This window comes from Centruroides sculpturatus, unplaced genomic scaffold, assembly GCF_000671375.1.
Source record: "Centruroides sculpturatus isolate CEXI.00-Female unplaced genomic scaffold, Cexi_2.0 scaffold263, whole genome shotgun sequence".
In the NCBI taxonomy this organism is placed as follows: Eukaryota; Metazoa; Arthropoda; class Arachnida; order Scorpiones; family Buthidae; genus Centruroides; species Centruroides sculpturatus.
The window spans coordinates 356,523-375,152 of NW_019384587.1; the positions used below are offsets into that span (position 1 = coordinate 356,523).

An 18,630-nucleotide genomic window follows, 5' to 3' on the forward strand; every position below is an offset into this window, starting at 1 on the left:
TAGGGGACGAGGAAATAGAATCTTGTAAATAGTAATAAAAAAAGTATAATTAACGATAAATGAAGGAAGGAGAGGAAATTTGGCGATATATCTATATATCACCAAACTTCCCCTCCAATATATATACATATATATATATTTTTTTTTTGCTCAAAGACTTTAGTTACACGTATCGAAGTTCATATTTTATGGGGTGCAGAATTTAAAACGCAAGATGCTACACGGGAATCGAGTGAGAGTAAAGGGATATCCCGAGATTCTATTACTAGTTAAGGAATGTATGTCACGTATCAAGGCCATTCAACTCTTGTTTTATACACTAGAAAACACTACAAACTCGATCCAGGGGGTTAAGCACGGAACCGCGAAAGACGAAATCAATTTAAATACGACAGAGTTTAACTCCTCTTTAAAAAAAAAAAAAAACACACGAAAATGTGACCGCGTGAGACAATATTTCCTGGGAAAATGTCGTTTGCAGAAAACCCTTTTCGACTTTTAATGATACTGTAAAATTTTACGAGCTATTACTCGTAAATATCAAGGGGGAACGGCCCGAGAGAATTAACAAATAGAGTACGAGTGCAGTAACCTATCCGGGTAGAGGTGGCCCGGTGTCGTCCTATTACACAGTTGTTGTGTGTAGCTCCAGATGGGAACAGGTGGTAGGTAGTAACAGTTATCGTATTAATGAATTTCCCAGTCTCTTTCAATTAAGTTTATTATTTTTTGGATTCTAAAAATATACCTACAAAAAAAAAGGTCTAGTAAAATATAATGGGGCGCGTTAAAATTTCGTTTTGTACGCTTAAAACTGCTCTTTTGGACCGGAAAGCGGAACTTTAATCGTCGATGATTTTTCACTCCAAATACTGCAAATAATGTAATATCTCGAGGAGCGAGAAGCACGATCGGCCCTCTCATCGGTCTGGCTCCTACGTTCCATGCATTAACGCTGGTAGGTCGGAAGGGACGACACCAAAACACTATTTTGTATTCATTAATTTATTAAGAAACGGAAAAATATTAATCTCGCGCCATTTAACAATTACGAAACTTAAAATACACGTACGGCTTTTAAGCTAGTTTTATAACGCTACACTTATCCCACCCCGTTTCTTTAAGCTCTACAACATCGTTAACATACGAACTTTACACAACTGACAGATAAGTCGATTGAATCAATTTTATGTAGGCCACACTGACAGCTAGACGGAGACGAGTTTGCACGCCTCGCCACAATTTTATCACCGTCTTTTGATACAAGTTTACAATATTTTATTCGTCGCATAGACAACTATACTCACGTTACTCCTAAAGTCACAATAGGGTCAACAGAAATTCTTTAGAGGGAGATAGGCGTAAAATGGCATTTCTGTCAACGGCGTAACGATAACTTTTACTAATTTTTACGTAACTGTTCATAAGTGGCCGGAGCAGAAACTTCTCCAGGAATACTTCGCTAAACTTCTTTCAATATTGACTAGCGCCGAAGTATTCATGAATTCGTCAAGCGTGAAATTTCGCTTTAGAAATAAGAAAAGTAACCATAAAGTCGTTCCCATTCGAGACGTTTAATGAATTACGCCATTCAACGTCACCGGAATCTCCACGGACCTCGTCCGTCTTTAAAGGATTCTTCCGAATCTAACCGTTCCTCGTATGTTATTATTTCGTTCCCTTTAAAGAGGTTAGAAGAGTCGATCGTTAACGATTCTGCGACGTGTAACGACGACACTGGTTTATGCCGAGTGGCAACTGCTACTTATAATAATAAATATAAATAAATAAATAAATACGGTTCTACAATAGTTACGCGCCGTAAAAAGCTTATAAACGTCGTACCGAAAATGTTTTTCTGCGTAACGACGGTGGAAAAGAAAAGAAAAAAACCTGCCGATCCGGTGTAACGTCGTTATGAGTAATAGCAGAAAACACGCGGTCCTCCATTGAAAGGAACGAGTCTGTCTCCTCTAAAGAACAGAGTACACAGGCTGTTGCACCTTAACAAAAACGTGCAGATTCCGTTCCACAATTCCCTACGCTCTGGTCTACGACAAAAAAAAAAAAAAAAAAAAAAATTCGAATTTTAATTAAATCCGATAGCTTACGACGTAAAATATAACGGGACGTGCGTTTGTCTTTAGTATAAACGCGCGGAAAAAAAAACCATTAATAGACTTTTGGGCCACCCGGTACGTACGCCCAATCTGCGAATTTCGATGGCGTGAAATACGCGCGTATCGTTAGAAAACGTAATTTTTTCCATCCGTTTAAACAACGTGTCTTGTTGGAAAATGTTTGCGTTTACCGAAGCGTAGGCGACGTCAGAGGGCAAAATTAATGCATGAGCATTACGCGAGGGACCAAAACACGATCTGACATTTATCGGCCGTTCGATAGAATAAAATTTAAAAAAAATAAAAAAGGAAGGAGCAACGATATTGCATTTTTTTGGCAAAGAGGAGAGGCGAAGACGGGAGCGCGACATTTGCAGAAGCGATCAATGGACCACGTCCTACATTTTAAAGTATTAAAAATCGACTTTAATTATGAAACGCGGCCGCGGTCGGTGCGCAAGGACGAAATTAAAAACACGAGAAAATAGTAAACACCAGCTCCACCCAACAACTCATCGGTCGTCGGTGGGAAGTTAAAAAGAAATATCGAACTGGTCGGGGCACGTGTCCGTCGCCTCTTCCTCACCCTCCTCCTCCTCTTTCCTACCAATCGACCGGACGGATTCAACCGTATAGAAAGGGAGAGATTATCGGGATGAGGGGGAGCGGGATGTTCGAAAGAGCGCGTAACCATCCGCCGCGTGTGGCAATCACGTGGTCGCCGTTTAACTATTCCATCGATCGGTTTTCGAACTTTACCGGTGGTAAAATCGACGGGGTGGACGGAAAATCTCCGTTTTATGGTCGGGGGTGGGAGATCGGCGGGTATGGGGGAAATAGAAAAGAAGTGGGAGGCGGGGAGACGCCGGGCTCGGGGCACTACGTTGCGAGGAGAAGAAGTACGCGCCTATCACATCCCGCAAATGGTCATACCTGGATAGACCGTCGACGACAGGCTGGTTGGTGGCGATCGTTAGGAATCAACTGGTGTTGCCGATATTTGTTCCTCCCCTCCGGGATTACGTACAGATAAATTAACCATGGCCGACACTAACAACGCGGAGCAGGAGAAGGCAGAAGAAGTGCAAAATGCCGAAGAACAAAAACAGGAGTCGACGCCTCCACCCAAAGAGATGAAAGCGGTGGTTTTGACGGGTTTCGGAGGCCTGAAATCTGTGAAGGTGATGAAAAAGCCTGAACCCACGGCCAAAGAGGGAGAAGTACTCATACGGGTCAAATCTGGGTAAGTCTACTCTTATCCGCGCCTAAACCCCGGCGGTCAAGTACGCGCGTACTCACCCAACGTGCCCGCTTTCCCTGGATTTTCCGTCCTTTCCGCGGGTCCATGGGGAGAAACGAGGCGAAAACCTCCGAAATTCGCCAATATGGCGCGTCGGGTGGTGCGCGTATTAGCGGACGTCGCATTGTCTGGCCGGCCGGCACCCCTCCCGGTCCCGAGACCGCCACCCTGTCATTGTGTTACTCGGTTACGGAACGATTAACGGGGGGTAACCGGCGTTAAAATCCGGTTTGGACGTCCGAGACTGGTTTCTGCTTCCGACGCGCTCGGCCACAGCGACCAGTAACCACACGCGCCTGGGTGCAACATATTTCGGCGCCATCTTGTACGTTTAAATAATCGCCTCGCAATTTCCCCTACTTTCGCCGCGGATTTTGGCGGGGGACGGCGGTTACGCGTTACTTTCGTCTAAGAGTGGCTACATTTAAGGGAGTTAACGCCGCGGTTACGCCCTCGCCCTTTCCATATGGTTCAACACACCCACTTCGGCGGGAGCAAAGTCGAACGTATTTTATCGTAACATACAAGGGTTCGTGTTTAGAAACCGGTAATTGTCAGAAATGTCAATAGCGCGTGCCGCGTTTCTATCAGTGTGGGAGGCCTTTCCGACCAGTTTACGCTCCACTGACAATTTCTATAGAAACCCAAGAATGGTTTCCGATAAGGAGGAACACCGGAGGAGTCGACGTGCGAACTATTGTATTTTTTCACTCCCCGTCTCGCCGCGTAACGCACGAAAATCGCCCGGCTAGACACCATTTACGCTCCGATAAATTCTAGAAATTCCGCAAATTTAAAGCGTTCGGCAACGATATTTTTCTAGAATTGTTGCCGGGTACGCGCGTTTTTACTCGATACGCAATAGATTTTCTCACAAGAAACGGATTCGGTTGGGTGTACTCCAGTTTTTTCTTTTTTCTACTCAGTATCTTGTGACATGTCACTTGAACCGTCGTCCACCTTGAACCATTCAAGGTCTACTGGAAAGATAACATTCAACTTGGCAATCGCCTCGAGATTTCGCGTTCTATTCTTGTCAAATATTTATCGATTGGCTCAGTTAGACCAATCTGTAAGGCCGATTAAATTTGACAACGCATAACACAAACCCGAACTTGCCAGGCACTATCAAATAACCCGGTTAAAACGCTGCGGCAACGCGTTTTCGCCTCGCTTAATAAATATTAATGTTAAAACGGGTCGGAAGATTACGCGAAATCTGCGAAGGACCAGCGTAAAACGCTTCCGATGATTCTAAAGCCGGTGAATTAATGTGTGTGAAGTTCCGGGACTCTCCCGTATCCCCCGCTCCAATGCCAAACTCTAGCCTGTCCCCCGACTGTCGCCAGGCCTGGCTTGTCTCGTGCGTATCGTTGGAAAGACGGGAACTCGGCATTCATAAAGAACGTCTGGATTTGGCAGCATTCGTTAGTGTTTCGGTAATAGTTCCATTATCAAAGAGTGCAGGAGGAGATCCGGGGGATTCCGAGCGTTTAGGAAAAATCCATTGACGTTTGGCGGCACTAGTCTCGTCCGAAAACTCGATTTTTCCCGTCTGGAGGGGTCGATTTAATGTAAGAAGTGGTAACGAATGACGAGAGAGGGCGGGAGGAGAAAAACGGAAAAATGGCACGAGAGAAACAACCCTCAACGAAGTAAATTAACGCGTGGAGGAAGGAAAATTGATTCCGAAGGTGGTCGAAATCCAGTGACGACAGAGTATTTAAATATTGACGTTCGCAACCGTTTCGAGCGTCTGGAAGGCGGTTAAAATTAGTGACTACTCGAGAAGATTCAATCCGGCAATTTAGTTTGGTTTCGAAAAGTCGGCGGTAATAATCAACAAGGCGCTCCAATTATTGCACGTTCGGAGCTCTGTTTTCGTACGTAAATCCGATCGTTAAAACACGCAAAAAGTTCTGGCAATCCGCGCTGATGAGGACGGCCAAAGTTTTGCCTCCAGCACGGATAATCGAGTACCGAGGCTATTACACGCCCGCTTCGATCAATTTCGGTTGGCAGAGGAACGTCGTATCGATGAAGACTCCGTCCAATCCTTTTATCGACGATCGAGAAGTTGTGTTTTTGATTAAACAGCAGAAAAAGAATTCTTACGTAAGCGAGTTTCCGCTTTTTTATATAAATGTAACTTGGCATTTCCGGATGTTCCCTCCCCCTCCCGGCGCAGACGGTTCGATACGTCGGTAGCGGGAGGTCTATCTTAAGTCATCTTCGACCCGTTTGTTGCCGGAAATTAAGTTTCGGAAGATGGCCGCGATTGCTAAATATTCGGACGGATCCTATGCCGGCAGTGACGTTTCGATGTAATCATGGCCGAGAAGGGGGTGGCCGCCCTGGAAATATATCGAAACTAAACCCTCGACGTCGGGAAATTATTCAAAATGGCTTCCCTTCCGTGGAGGATGGCCGCTTAAGAGATTAGAAATAAGAAAGGAAAAACGATTTTTAGCTAATTAGCTGCAAACACGAAGTTCGTTTTAGTTTCATCGCCTAATGGCAGAGCAGTTTCGTGTTTTCGCGTGAGCTTAAGCATTTAAGAGACTTATAGTAGCCTACGTCGGTAGGATCGATATCTCTCTACTAGCGAGTGGCATATAGTAATATGATGCTAACATACTACAACTAGATCGGTCTGTTGATCTGTCGGCGTTAACCCCCTCCTTTGTTACATCCCCTCTTAGCACCTAACGGATTACAGTTTTAAGTAAAGTTTCGCTTCTTATATAATGCGCGTTAAATCTCTCCTCGCCTTAACTGGCATCGTTGCATAATTTAATTAATTTACAATCGTCGGTGGTATCGCAGCTTAGTTTTCTGCTAATAACGAATTTATTGGTAAAGTTTAAAGTTTTATTAATTTTTTAACGATCGATGCCTGCTGCGAGCAGTTCTAACGCCGCACGTCCTTCTGCCGCTTATATATTTATACGTATATATATTTTAATAAAGTGTATAAACGGTAATTCGTGACCGCGTAGCAACTGGTGGACTCATAAAAAAAATAATAAATAAATAAATAAGTTGAACGTATTAATTTTTTTCGGAAGGATCGGAGCCGTCACGTCGTATTTATGCTCCGTTCGTCGCAAGTTTCTTTTTTAATTAAGAGATGAGCGAGCGAAGAAAATGAAAGTTGCGAATCTAGTTCAACAAATATTGGTTTACTGCAGCTACATGCTTTCGCGGTACAATAAACCGGATATGACGTCATAACTTCCCACCGAATCGACTTCGGATAGATAGATCCGTTAGCATTTTTTCACCAGTCTCTCAATCCGAAAAAAACGGGAGGAGAACTTCGAAAAACATCTGTGATTAATCCCGGTCTTAAGCATGGTTTATGGCATTTATTTTATATTTATTCAAAAAATATATAAGTATTTATAGACTACAAAAATAGCCTTACAAAGCCTAAACTAATATTCATCATTTGGCAATTAGAGCGGTAATTTTCGATCGAATCGGTAGTTTTGGGGGATTTTCCGCCAGATTTCGACTCCGAAGCGGTAATCGAGACGTCTGTAATTTTATATTTTGTCACTCCGGACGCTTTAAATTTTGCACCAGATGTAATTTGCTAATTAAGTTTATTGCCAGACGAATGCAGATGCGCTCATTAACTCCCTTCCCGGTTTCTCCCTCCGAACGAAAACGATGGCAGTTAAATAATGAAATATAAAAGGTCTTTATTTTCTAGTTTCACACCTTTCGGAACGTTAAAAATGCGCTTAATGCCGTTTCTTAACGTTAGAATTCCCTGTTTAGAGTATAAAAATCGGTTCCTAAGCGAATTGTTCGCCGCTCGTCCGCCTCTTAATTGACGTATCGCGGAAATTAAAGAAAATTATGTACATTTAACGAAGCTACAAAGATTTAATAACTTTCTTCGGCCTTTCGGCATGTAATTTACTCGACTTTTCTGGATTAAAAGCGCGTAATAATTTGCATAATGGTCCACATTCGCGTGTAAAGAATACAAAATAGATTTCGGATGAACATGTTAATCGTAAAAAAATGCGCATTTTCGAAATTAAACAGTCAAATTTTTCCATTTAAAGGGATAAAATACCGCAATTTGCCCATAAAAATCTGTAGAAGTTTAATCGGAGGGATCGATTCCTTACTTATTCTTATACAATGCCGTTCTGTGCGTCTTATGAGAGCACAAAAATCAAGACGAGATAATATTAAAATCACCTCTCTTAACGCTTACAATATAAATCTGAACAGATTCGAGATTCGATTCGAATAAGACTCGCAGCCTGTGTAATTGAATTGTGACGTTTAAAGTGGTCTATGGGGTATTCTTTCGGAATTAATGGGTACATTTATCATCACGTCTATAGGCGAAACGTTAATTCCTCTCGCATTTTTTCTTGTTTCGTGTCTAGTTTAGTGGCCAGATAATCAGGATTTTAGATAAGATTACAGCGTGCGTGGACATTTTTCTCCGCCGTAAATTACTATTTATATATTCAATTAATATGCCGCATTATCCGCCTAAATCCGCTTGTATTATTAAAGTCAGGGGTGGTCAACAGTTTTTGCCCTCCGGGCCGAATTGGAAAGAAAACTGTTTCCACGGGCCAAACCAGAGGCTGCCCTAGGAAGATTTTGAGGTGGTGCGAGAGCTGATTGTGGTGTCACCCGTAGAGACTGAATTGTAGATAGAGATTACAGATATATTTTTCACATTATCATGCTTTATCAACACACTACGCTGTACTTACGAGATTTGTAATGGAAGTGGAGGGTTACCTCTAAACGCACAGTTGATTTTTTTTTTAGTCGTCAGAATTTTTCATCGATCTATTCGGACTTCAATACCTTATATTGAAAGATTGATGGCGGGCCATATAAATTCATTAGACGGACCGGATCTGGCCATGCCTGATTTAAGTTTTGAATGAGTGTATAACCGTGTTTCCATTTCTTTTTAACCCATAGAAACCTGTTAATTTTTTACATTGTAATCTCTCTTCGTATGTACTCGATGAGGAGTTCGCATTTATAATTTTTTTTATAGTAGCCGAGTAAAATGATTCCTAATTACTGTGTAGAACACGTTATATCAGGTTCTCCGATAATAAAAATACGAGTATTTACAATCGTTTCTAGATAATTAAAAAGAAAAGAAAGATTAAAGATGGAGGGCGTAACGCCTGTCCGTTTGTATGAAGAGTATTGTCAAGACGTTTTTACAGCCGACAGCCGGTAACGTAAGAGAAACTAAAAGCTGTATAATTTTTACGATATCGTTTACTAATTAATAAATTTAAAAATTATTCGCTACAGTTACGATAAACTGTACGAATTGTTAAGAGTGCAGTAACGGGTGCACGAAGATAATTTCTATTGATACGGAAATAAAATACCGTGCAACCGACCTACAAAATAATTAAACACGTATCAAATTTCCCGTCGTTTGGCACGTGTTTTCGTCGTAACTACCGAAAGAGAGCGAGCTGGAAAGCAAAAATTTGTCAAAGGATCGAGTTGGTAGCAATAAATCCTATCATGAGTGAACGAAACTAATAGCATTGATTAAGTTTGTCCCGATTACCAGACGCCACACGATAAAACACAGACTAAAACTTTGATTAAAAGATAAAATACTCGATAAAATCCGGATTAAATAATTGTTTTATCAATAATTTGATAAAACGAGTCGACAGACGGTACGAAAAATGTTTTATTAGAAGGCCAAATTTTACAGTTTATGTTAGAGAATTTTGAGGATCTGTAAACATGCCGTTGCACTTCCGTGTCGAGAACGTCACGAGATCTTAACTCTACAAATTTCCGTTTTCAGGTAGGACGTTGGGGAAACGTCCTCGCAGAAACGATACTGTTTACAGAGATATTAATCCCTGAGGTATTTTCTTAACGAAGAAGCTGCAGGAAATTACCCTAGTCAACCGGACTAATAATTTAGCCTATAATTATTATGCAAATGAATCGAATGTTGTATGGAATCGAAATGGAATTCTGATTCAATTATTTTTCCTTACAAGAATTTAAACAATTCTCTGATGTGCGAGAGAGGGGAGTACCTGGAGATTCTCTTCCCTACATTCACTTTTCGAGATAATAAAGCGCATTTCTCTCTCTTAATTGAGACCGTCTCTTAATCAACAACATAAACGAATTTTACTAATTCATTAAATAATCGTAAATAGTAAAAATGAGAGAACCATAATTATGATTTTCCTGTTATTCGACGACGTTCACTAACCGTTCGGCAATCGATAAAGACGGAAAAGTGCTAAAAATCATGTTTTTGCCTTCTGCTCTGTTCCGAACTTTAGATATTGCCATAGGAAAATTGCAAAGAACGACACACATTCCGTGTGTATACGTCAAATTTATGAAGATCTGAATTGGAAATTATCGTGTTTACAGGGGTCAATTTCAATACAAGTGAAAGGTTGGAAAAATTCAAACTGAAGATTATTTTTCTGACAAATTACCCAACTTCACTGCCTGTAACCGGTGTTGTTCTCCAAAGCAGAGGATTTTGCAAACGTTTTCGAACCTAATGTGGTTCTTCTTCAGGCGCTATGGAATAATATATAGGCCCACTTTAGTAACAATCTTGCTGGAATTTAAATATTAACGGGAAGACGAAGCTAGTAAATTCAGTTTACAATCGCGATTCATTCTGGTTATATGGGGTGTTTAAATTCCAGAATTTAGCAACGATCCAGTGTGTGATGCCAAATTATTACATCGAAGTTTCTTGGACATTTTGTAATCTAAGACCCAACGTGACTAACGACGTTCGCGTAGAAAGAAGGGAAAACGTCACTTCGTAAAATTATCTGATGAAATGTCCTCCGAAATTCGTGGCAAAGTGATAAGTGCCGATTCTTTATTTCTACAATCATAATGGATGGTTGCATTAACTTGTTGCGACGAAGCAGCGAGCAGTTAAGCTACATTCAGAAAATCCATTATTTAATAGATTATCAGATTAAGATTCTATGAAATTTTTGTTATATGCGGACCAAAGTATATTTTAAAAATCCAGCAACAACTTGCTTAATTTTCCTGGCAACATTTAAAACTGCGTATGGCGCCATCTGTTATGATATTTTATTTTTTAATAGTAATAAAATAGAATAGAAAAAAGCTTAATTTTTAGGTTACGAATGGGTTTTATAAAAATTGTAAATTGTAACAAGGAGTAAAATCGTCATTAAGTCCGACTCTAATCGAGACGCGACACACGACCCCCTTTATTTTCATCCTCTCGACCTTTAACCACCAAAATTTAATAGTATCGATTCCTCTAATACGCAAAAACTCCCTGCAAAATTTCAGAAATTTTCGACAAAAAGCACGGAAATTATTAAGCTTCAAACAAGTTGCAGAACACACACTAACATCCATACATACAGAAAAAACCCTGAATCTTTTTGCATTTCTCGACATTTCAAGGTGTCCCGAGTCCAAAAATATAAAAATTTTTTGGGGGGTTATTTTTGACTGGAAAGTAAAAATCTAAACTTTTCGGATTTGTACTAGAATAATAAATGATTAGTAGCAAGAGACTCAAATAGTTGGAAGTAAAAAAAAAAATACAACAATTCTATTCTACGTTGATAAAAATAAAGTCCGATACGATAGCAGAAAGTATTAATAAAACGAAGTCATTTTGGTGAATCGTAACGGCAGAAAAGAAAGAAATATTTAATATTTCTTACGTATAATATAATATATATCTTAATATTTATAAACGTTATCATCATCGAACAACAATGTCATCTTGGTACTAAAGTACAGAAACAACTCTATTTTCAATCAAGTATTCATATATATTTGCACCCACATGAAAAGAAGTATACTGTATTAAAATAGTTTGACTTTTAGATAAACAAAATTTCAGGTTTCCCCTCCCCAGAATAGCTATTTACTTAAAATTGGAAAAAAGAGTGGAATTACTAATCCAAGACTTCAATTTTTGACTGCTTATGAATATTCAGAACCCGTAACGTCTTTCGAAATCGTTACACGTAATTCAGGTGTGATTTCTGACGTCGTATTAAATGTGACTACTGTGTTTATATCGGTTAGGTGGAAACGGGAAACAGAAAGAAAAATATTTTCGACTGTTTTCTAACGGGAAATGACAGACGGTATCGTTTTACGTCGCGTAACAATTATCGGACGAAAAGACTTCCTACAGTAGTATGAATATTCTTCGCTCCGTCCTTTTATAAATTTGGATTTACGCTAATCACAAATTAAAACTCCGTCGCTTAGTAAGCATTTTCTTTGTTATCTGTCGAATTATTAGATAATTAGACAAACAGAAACGGATATGGGATTTCCGTTTCCGACTTCCCCGGATTCTTAGAATTTAATAAATGTTTGGACGACTACTAATAGAAGTATATAGATTTTTATGCAGGCCTTTATATGTTGTATTCTTTCGTAAACAACACTTACGCCCGTATTTTGCAACGTACGGAACGGACCGAAGCACGGGTTTCCGTACAGACAATACACTAAGAATTTCGGGCCGTGCCTGTTTTGCCAGGTCTGGCCATTTTCCTTTAAAAACACTACGGGATAGTCAGAAGTTGTTTAAATTGTTAAACCGAGAACATAAGCCCTACCTTCGTCATAATCTAGAATGTGGGCGATTTTGAGAGAGTGCGTGTTATAGCCTATGCGTCAAAATGCGGTAAACTGCAATAATTAATTCGTAAAATTAGACGTAAATTATTATAGAATTCGTCGAGCAAACTGTGCATAGCCGATCGACTATATTCTGCAAAATACAGTACAACAATCAGTCAAACGTATTATTAATAAACTTCTCTTAAATGTATTTTAATATCACATAGCTCTCGGGATATAAATATTGAAAGTACTAAAAGTTTTAACGCTAATTTAAAGGTTTTACATTTTAATCATCTCTGGCAATTTCATGTGGAGTGATTCGATCGTATATAGCCTACGTATTGAAGCGTGATTATAAGAGGGTGGAAGGTGCCAACGAGTCGACCCTACCGGCTGGTGTTGGTGTATTAACTGGCGCTGAAAGTATCATATTTTATGGTAGCTTCAACGCTAGTTAATGTAATGTGAAACAACATTTAGTCGACGCTTTGGCTGCAAAAATATTGCGCCTGCTACGTTATCATTCTTGACAACTTTGACAATATTTCATTTTTCATCAATTTTCTTCTACACGTTATTTTGCTATTGTTCTTTCTTATTTGTTCGTGCTTCTGTCTTTTTGCTTTTATATTTAAAAAATTCATTTTTTTTTATTTAATTATGTAAAATGATAAATTTCGGAACCCTCCCAAGGCGACATTTTAAAATTTAAATGTTGTGAAATCAAATTCTGTAGTAAAGTTTATGTTCTGTTAAATATGTATTAAACATTAATGACCCATATATTATTATGAAACGATGATTTTCGTGATGTTTTTAATGGGATTAATAAGTTATGTATAAGTCTGTATTTCCATTAATAATAATTTTTAATTTAACTAGACTACATTTATAAATTTTAAAAATTGCAATCTATACTTAAATATAAATGATTTCAATATTTTGTCACTGACCTTGGTTATAAAAATCAGTTTGAGGTTATGAAGCTGATGTTTAATTAATAGTTTTAAAATGGCAAAATAAACCGATCCCAAACGATTGCCGGATTATATCGAGCTATAGCTATAAACTTATTTGTTAATTTTAATATAAATTATAATTGCTGAAACGTAACTGATCAATTATTATTATTATTTATGATATAAGTAGTTCTATAATGAGAAAAAAATTCTTAAATAAACAAAAACACTGCTATTTAACAAAGAATTATTTAATATTGAAACACACAGCCTGAATTTAGACCATCGTTGAATCAGATAACTAAAAATAACAGATTCTTGTTCACTGTGGGACCAAAGAATTGGAGGATAATATTGGATAAGTATTTTATTTAGAAAAATTCTAAATGATGAAATATATTTGATAACACGAGTCAGCAGTATAATAATATAACTCAATATAAAAATAAGATTTTATATATCTAAATCAACGTAATTAACTATATAAGATTGAATATCATATATAAACAGAAAACAAACTGTATTTTTCAATTTAAAAAATTTTTGTTTTTGAATATTTAAGATGAAATTTAAGAAATGGCAAGACTATATAATCTTATATTTCCCAAAATTTTATTGTAAATTATGATAATCTTAAAATTTGCATAATGAATTATATTTAAAGTTTATCAGATAGTTAAGGAAGATAAAGATAAATTGCTCAATTGTCTTCAATTTATTAAATTTCAACCAAATCGTACAAGTTCGATCTTGTGTAAGATCACCACCACTTAAACAGAATAAAACCATGAAAAGTTTTCTATAAAAATTCAAAATAGAAAGACATAGTTCATTAAAAATTATCTTATTTATGCTTTGAAAAGAAATTAAATTAACTCTCGCATTTGTAATGCAATTTATTTTTAACCACTTGTTCCCTAATTTTCGTTTAGGAATTTTTAATTAAACATAAAAAATACTTAAAACTGAAAAAAACGAAAGAAATGCGTTAATTTTGAAAAAAAAGCTTCAAACTTTATTTTCCATTGTCTCGCCTTTCTGCTTTGACACCGATGAGTTATTGTGTTTACAGCTGGATGACCTTGAGAACAGCTGGTGCTGGATTTCCCGGGACATTCTCAGACGTCTCAGGAGGAGAAGGGTTTAAATAACTTTATCGAAGTAAAATCCTGCACTAGAACTGTAGAACGATGAATAAAATTTGATTATAAATTCCATAAAAAAACAATTAAGTGTTAATCGTGCGTCATTAAAGGTATATTAAAATCGCGATAAAATTTTTTCGCGCGGGTAAAAATTTTTGAAAAAATTTGGAGACAAAAAACATCCAAAAATAAAAAAAATGGGCGTCCAAACGACTGTTTGTTTTGTAACGTTATGCAACCTGCCCGAGTTATCTCGGGTCCAGACGGTAAATTAGTGGAAATTATAAACTCCTAATTGATTTAACTTTGAAAGAACAAAATATTAAAACAGAAATTTGGTATTTAGGAAGAAAGTAATTTTTGATACCTTTAATCTTCATTTAATTTTGCTATTAAACTATAAACTTCTGATGAGGTTTTGAAAATATCAAAGAAATAAAAATTCTTCATATTTGTTTCTTCCTGGCATAGTTTGAAACTACAAAAACTGTATGTCTAACAAGTAAATCAGAAAATAAAAGATAATTATAATAAAGGAAAATTGTAAATTTTTTCATTATCGCACTTGGTTGTCACATATGTCAAATACAACTTTTAAATCCAACATTGCTTTAATAAGATTTTCAAATTGACGCCACAACCTTTGATATGAATTAATAGTATTTAAATTGGAAAATTACCACGTTACTAATACAAGTAATAAGTTTATGTAAGTAATATAATTCATACATTAATAATCATCAAAATAATAAGTAAATGAACTAAAAAAAAAACTAGCTAGTTCTTGTTTTTAGCTTTTGAATAATGAAAGAATTTGACAAATGGAATAAATGAACTTTGACATTTTTTCTTCTACACTCAGTTAGGCAATAAATTGCAAGGTTAGTAACAACATAACTAGATATTCAGACTCTGTACATTACAAATACCACTAATAGATGTATTCTGTGATAAATAAATAGATTAACAAAATTTGGAGAATGTCTTGACCAAAGAAAGTTTATAAATTTATTTTAAGTTGTTCAAGTTATGATGCTAATAAGATTTTTTAATCAAAGTTATTTGAGAAAGAAAGATTTCCCCTTCAATAAGGTTCAGCTACACTGAATGTTACTAAAAAAAAAAGGGAAATTGTTCCTGTGGTAAACTGTTCAAACTCAAAAGGTACATTAAAAACTATCATGGAAAGTTTTTTGACATTATGAATTTCAACATTGCCAAACTTACCACATGAATATTTTTATACTATATAAATTTTTAGTAATATGGTTTTTCTGTCATGCTTCGTGGTAGCCTGCAAGATAGTTTCTAAACTTGTTGAAAAAGGTTTTAAATTACTGTTAAAAAGTTTTTTATTTTAAGTTGTTTAATTTTATAGCAATTTTTCTGGGAATTTTCTATCTTAAAATCAACAAATGAATTATTGCATTAAAAGTAAATTTTGTTTTTGAAATAATAAATTGAATTTTTAACTGACTCTTCAATAAAAGAGTATATATAAAATCTCTATACTTTCAAGCTTTTCAGATCATTGTTGGAGGTATACTTTCATGGAAGAAAGTCTGAAAATATTTTTTAAAACAGTAGAAACTTAAATTCCACATACAAATAAATACTACATGATTTAATTTCTGCATATCTTGCAATGAAATTTATCAGTTTATTATATTTATATCTTATGTAATTATTGGTGGTAAATATATTAATACTATACAGTTTGTTTTGTATATTAAATGTATTTATATATCAGAAGCATGGAAGCTAGCATAGTACATACATTTATTTGTTACCAAAGATCTAGACTACTGGATTATTAAATGGACTATAATAGTGCTATTAGTTAGATAATTAAGTTACATAGTTTGGTCTGAAGATAAGCAGTTACTTTGCTGTCTTGTACTATTATTATGTTTAATGCTAAAATTAATATAATTTAGGACATTTTGGAAGAAAAGATAAACCTGGAGTGAGACAAATCCAGTTTCTGCTTACCTAGCTACCTTTATACAAAATTACATAGAAGTGCTATTAGTCTTTTTAATAATCCAGTAGTTTAGATCTTTATTTGAATATATTGGACTACAATTTGTTGGCTGTTACTTTTTGAAATAAAATTTAAATGTAAGAACTTCTTATGTCTTCTTACATTATTAATACTGTACTTTCAAAAATTAATAAGTTATGAACTACAGTTGTAAATGGCAAGCAAACTAATATAGAATTGATTTGTGAAGTTACAAAAAAAGAAAAATAATTATAAATTCTATATAGATAATTTTATTGTCATATTTAACTTCTAGTGGTCTTAACTTCTTGGATGTGATGGTACGACAGGGTGTATTGGACAATCCTGTAAAAACACCTTTTATCATGGGATTTGAATGTGCTGGTGTCATTGAAAGCTTAGGAGAGAATGTTACAGACTTTCAGGTAAGAATTGTTTTAAAATTTTAAAATACTTTAAATCTTTGTATTTAAAAAACAAAATGGATATTTAATTTTAGGTAGGAGACGAAGTAGCAGCTCTCAGTGAATATAAAGCCTGGGCAGAATTAACGGCTGTTCCAGCAAAATTTGTCTACAAACTTCCACCAGGAATGAGTTTTCAGGATGCATCAGCTCTGTTATTGAATAATGTAGTAGCTTACATCCTACTATTTGAAGTGGGTAATCTACGTGAAGGAAATACCATTTTAATGCATTCTGCAGGTGGTGGTGTGGTAAGAAATTATTTTTTAATAAATTAATTTTTTAAAAACTTTTAGGTTTCATATTGCAAAACTTTAAATTTAGGGTCAAGCTGTTGCTCAAATGGCTAAAATGATTCCAAATATTACTTTGATTGGAACTGCTTCTAAACATAAACATGAAGATATAAAAAGTTCAGTTACGCATCTCATTGATCATGGAGTAGATTATGTACAAGAAGTGAAAAAGTAGTTATTTCAAATTTCTGTTAATTGTTCAAGTCACTATATTAATTTACAAGCCCATAAAAATGTTTTCAGATTATCTCCAGAAGGTGTTGACTTAGTTTTAGATTGCTTATGTGGAGAAGATGTTAATAAAGGTTACAGTTTATTGAAACCTCTTGGACGATATATACTGTATGGTATGAGATTGTTTATTTTTGATATAATATAGTTTTTGAAATGTACCATGCCAATGAATTACATAAAAGTAACCTCTTTTTAAATGCCTTATATCTAAACATGCATTAGACAATTCTGACATTACAGATAATTGTTTTATAAGAGTAATGGTGAATCTTTTAACTTTTGTACATCTAATTAATAGAGCTACTAATTTTATGCTTTTATAAATTAATTTTTATGCATTAATTTTACTTACAGTAAAATTAAGCATTACATATATATATTACAGTAGATCCCCCTATAAGATGGTAGATACGTTCCGTTCTTTATGAATCAATTTTGTAGGAATCATAGTTTACGGACTACGGCTGTTTGAAAGNGTGACTAACGACGTTCGCGTAGAAAGAAGGGAAAACGTCACTTCGTAAAATTATCTGATGAAATGTCCTCCGAAATTCGTGGCAAAGTGATAAGTGCCGATTCTTTATTTCTACAATCATAATGGATGGTTGCATTAACTTGTTGCGACGAAGCAGCGAGCAGTTAAGCTACATTCAGAAAATCCATTATTTAATAGATTATCAGATTAAGATTCTATGAAATTTTTGTTATATGCGGACCAAAGTATATTTTAAAAATCCAGCAACAACTTGCTTAATTTTCCTGGCAACATTTAAAACTGCGTATGGCGCCATCTGTTATGATATTTTATTTTTTAATAGTAATAAAATAGAATAGAAAAAAGCTTAATTTTTAGGTTACGAATGGGTTTTATAAAAATTGTAAATTGTAATAAGGAGTAAAATCGTCATTAAGTCCGACTCTAATCGAGACGCGACACACGACCCCCTTTATCTTCATCCTCTCGACCTTTAACCACCAAAATTTAATAGTATCGATTCCTCTAATACGCAAAAACTCCCTGCAAAATTTCAGAAATTTTCGACAAAAAGCACGGAAATTATTAAGCTTCAAACAAGTTGCAGAACACACACTAACATCCATACATACAGAAAAAACCCTGAATCTTTTTGCATTTCTCGACATTTCAAGGTGTCCCGAGTCCAAAAATATAAAAATTTTTTGGGGGGTTATTTTTGACTGGAAAGTAAAAATCTAAACTTTTCGGATTTGTACTAGAATAATAAATGATTAGTAGCAAGAGACTCAAATAGTTGGAAGTAAAAAAAAAAATACAACAATTCTATTCTACGTTGATAAAAATAAAGTCCGATACGATAGCAGAAAGTATTAATAAAACGAAGTCATTTTGGTGAATCGTAACGGCAGAAAAGAAAGAAATATTTAATATTTCTTACGTATAATATAATATATATCTTAATATTTATAAACGTTATCATC

At 35.8% G+C, this 18,630-nt stretch overlaps 1 protein-coding gene across 1 annotated transcript in view; it reads left to right on the plus strand.

Annotated features, from left to right (window-relative positions):
- The first annotated feature begins 3,019 nt into the window (after positions 1-3,019).
- The window catches only part of LOC111624657 (synaptic vesicle membrane protein VAT-1 homolog-like), a 41,679-nt gene continuing 26,068 nt past the window's right edge, over positions 3,020-18,630 (plus strand). Inside the window, exons 1-5 of the mRNA XM_023367562.1 lie at positions 3,020-3,363; positions 16,474-16,603; positions 16,678-16,893; positions 16,967-17,109; positions 17,182-17,285. Coding sequence (XP_023223330.1) covers positions 3,161-3,363; positions 16,474-16,603; positions 16,678-16,893; positions 16,967-17,109; positions 17,182-17,285 — 796 coding nt within the window. The 5' untranslated portion in view covers positions 3,020-3,160. The remainder of the gene's footprint in view (positions 3,364-16,473; positions 16,604-16,677; positions 16,894-16,966; positions 17,110-17,181; positions 17,286-18,630) is intronic.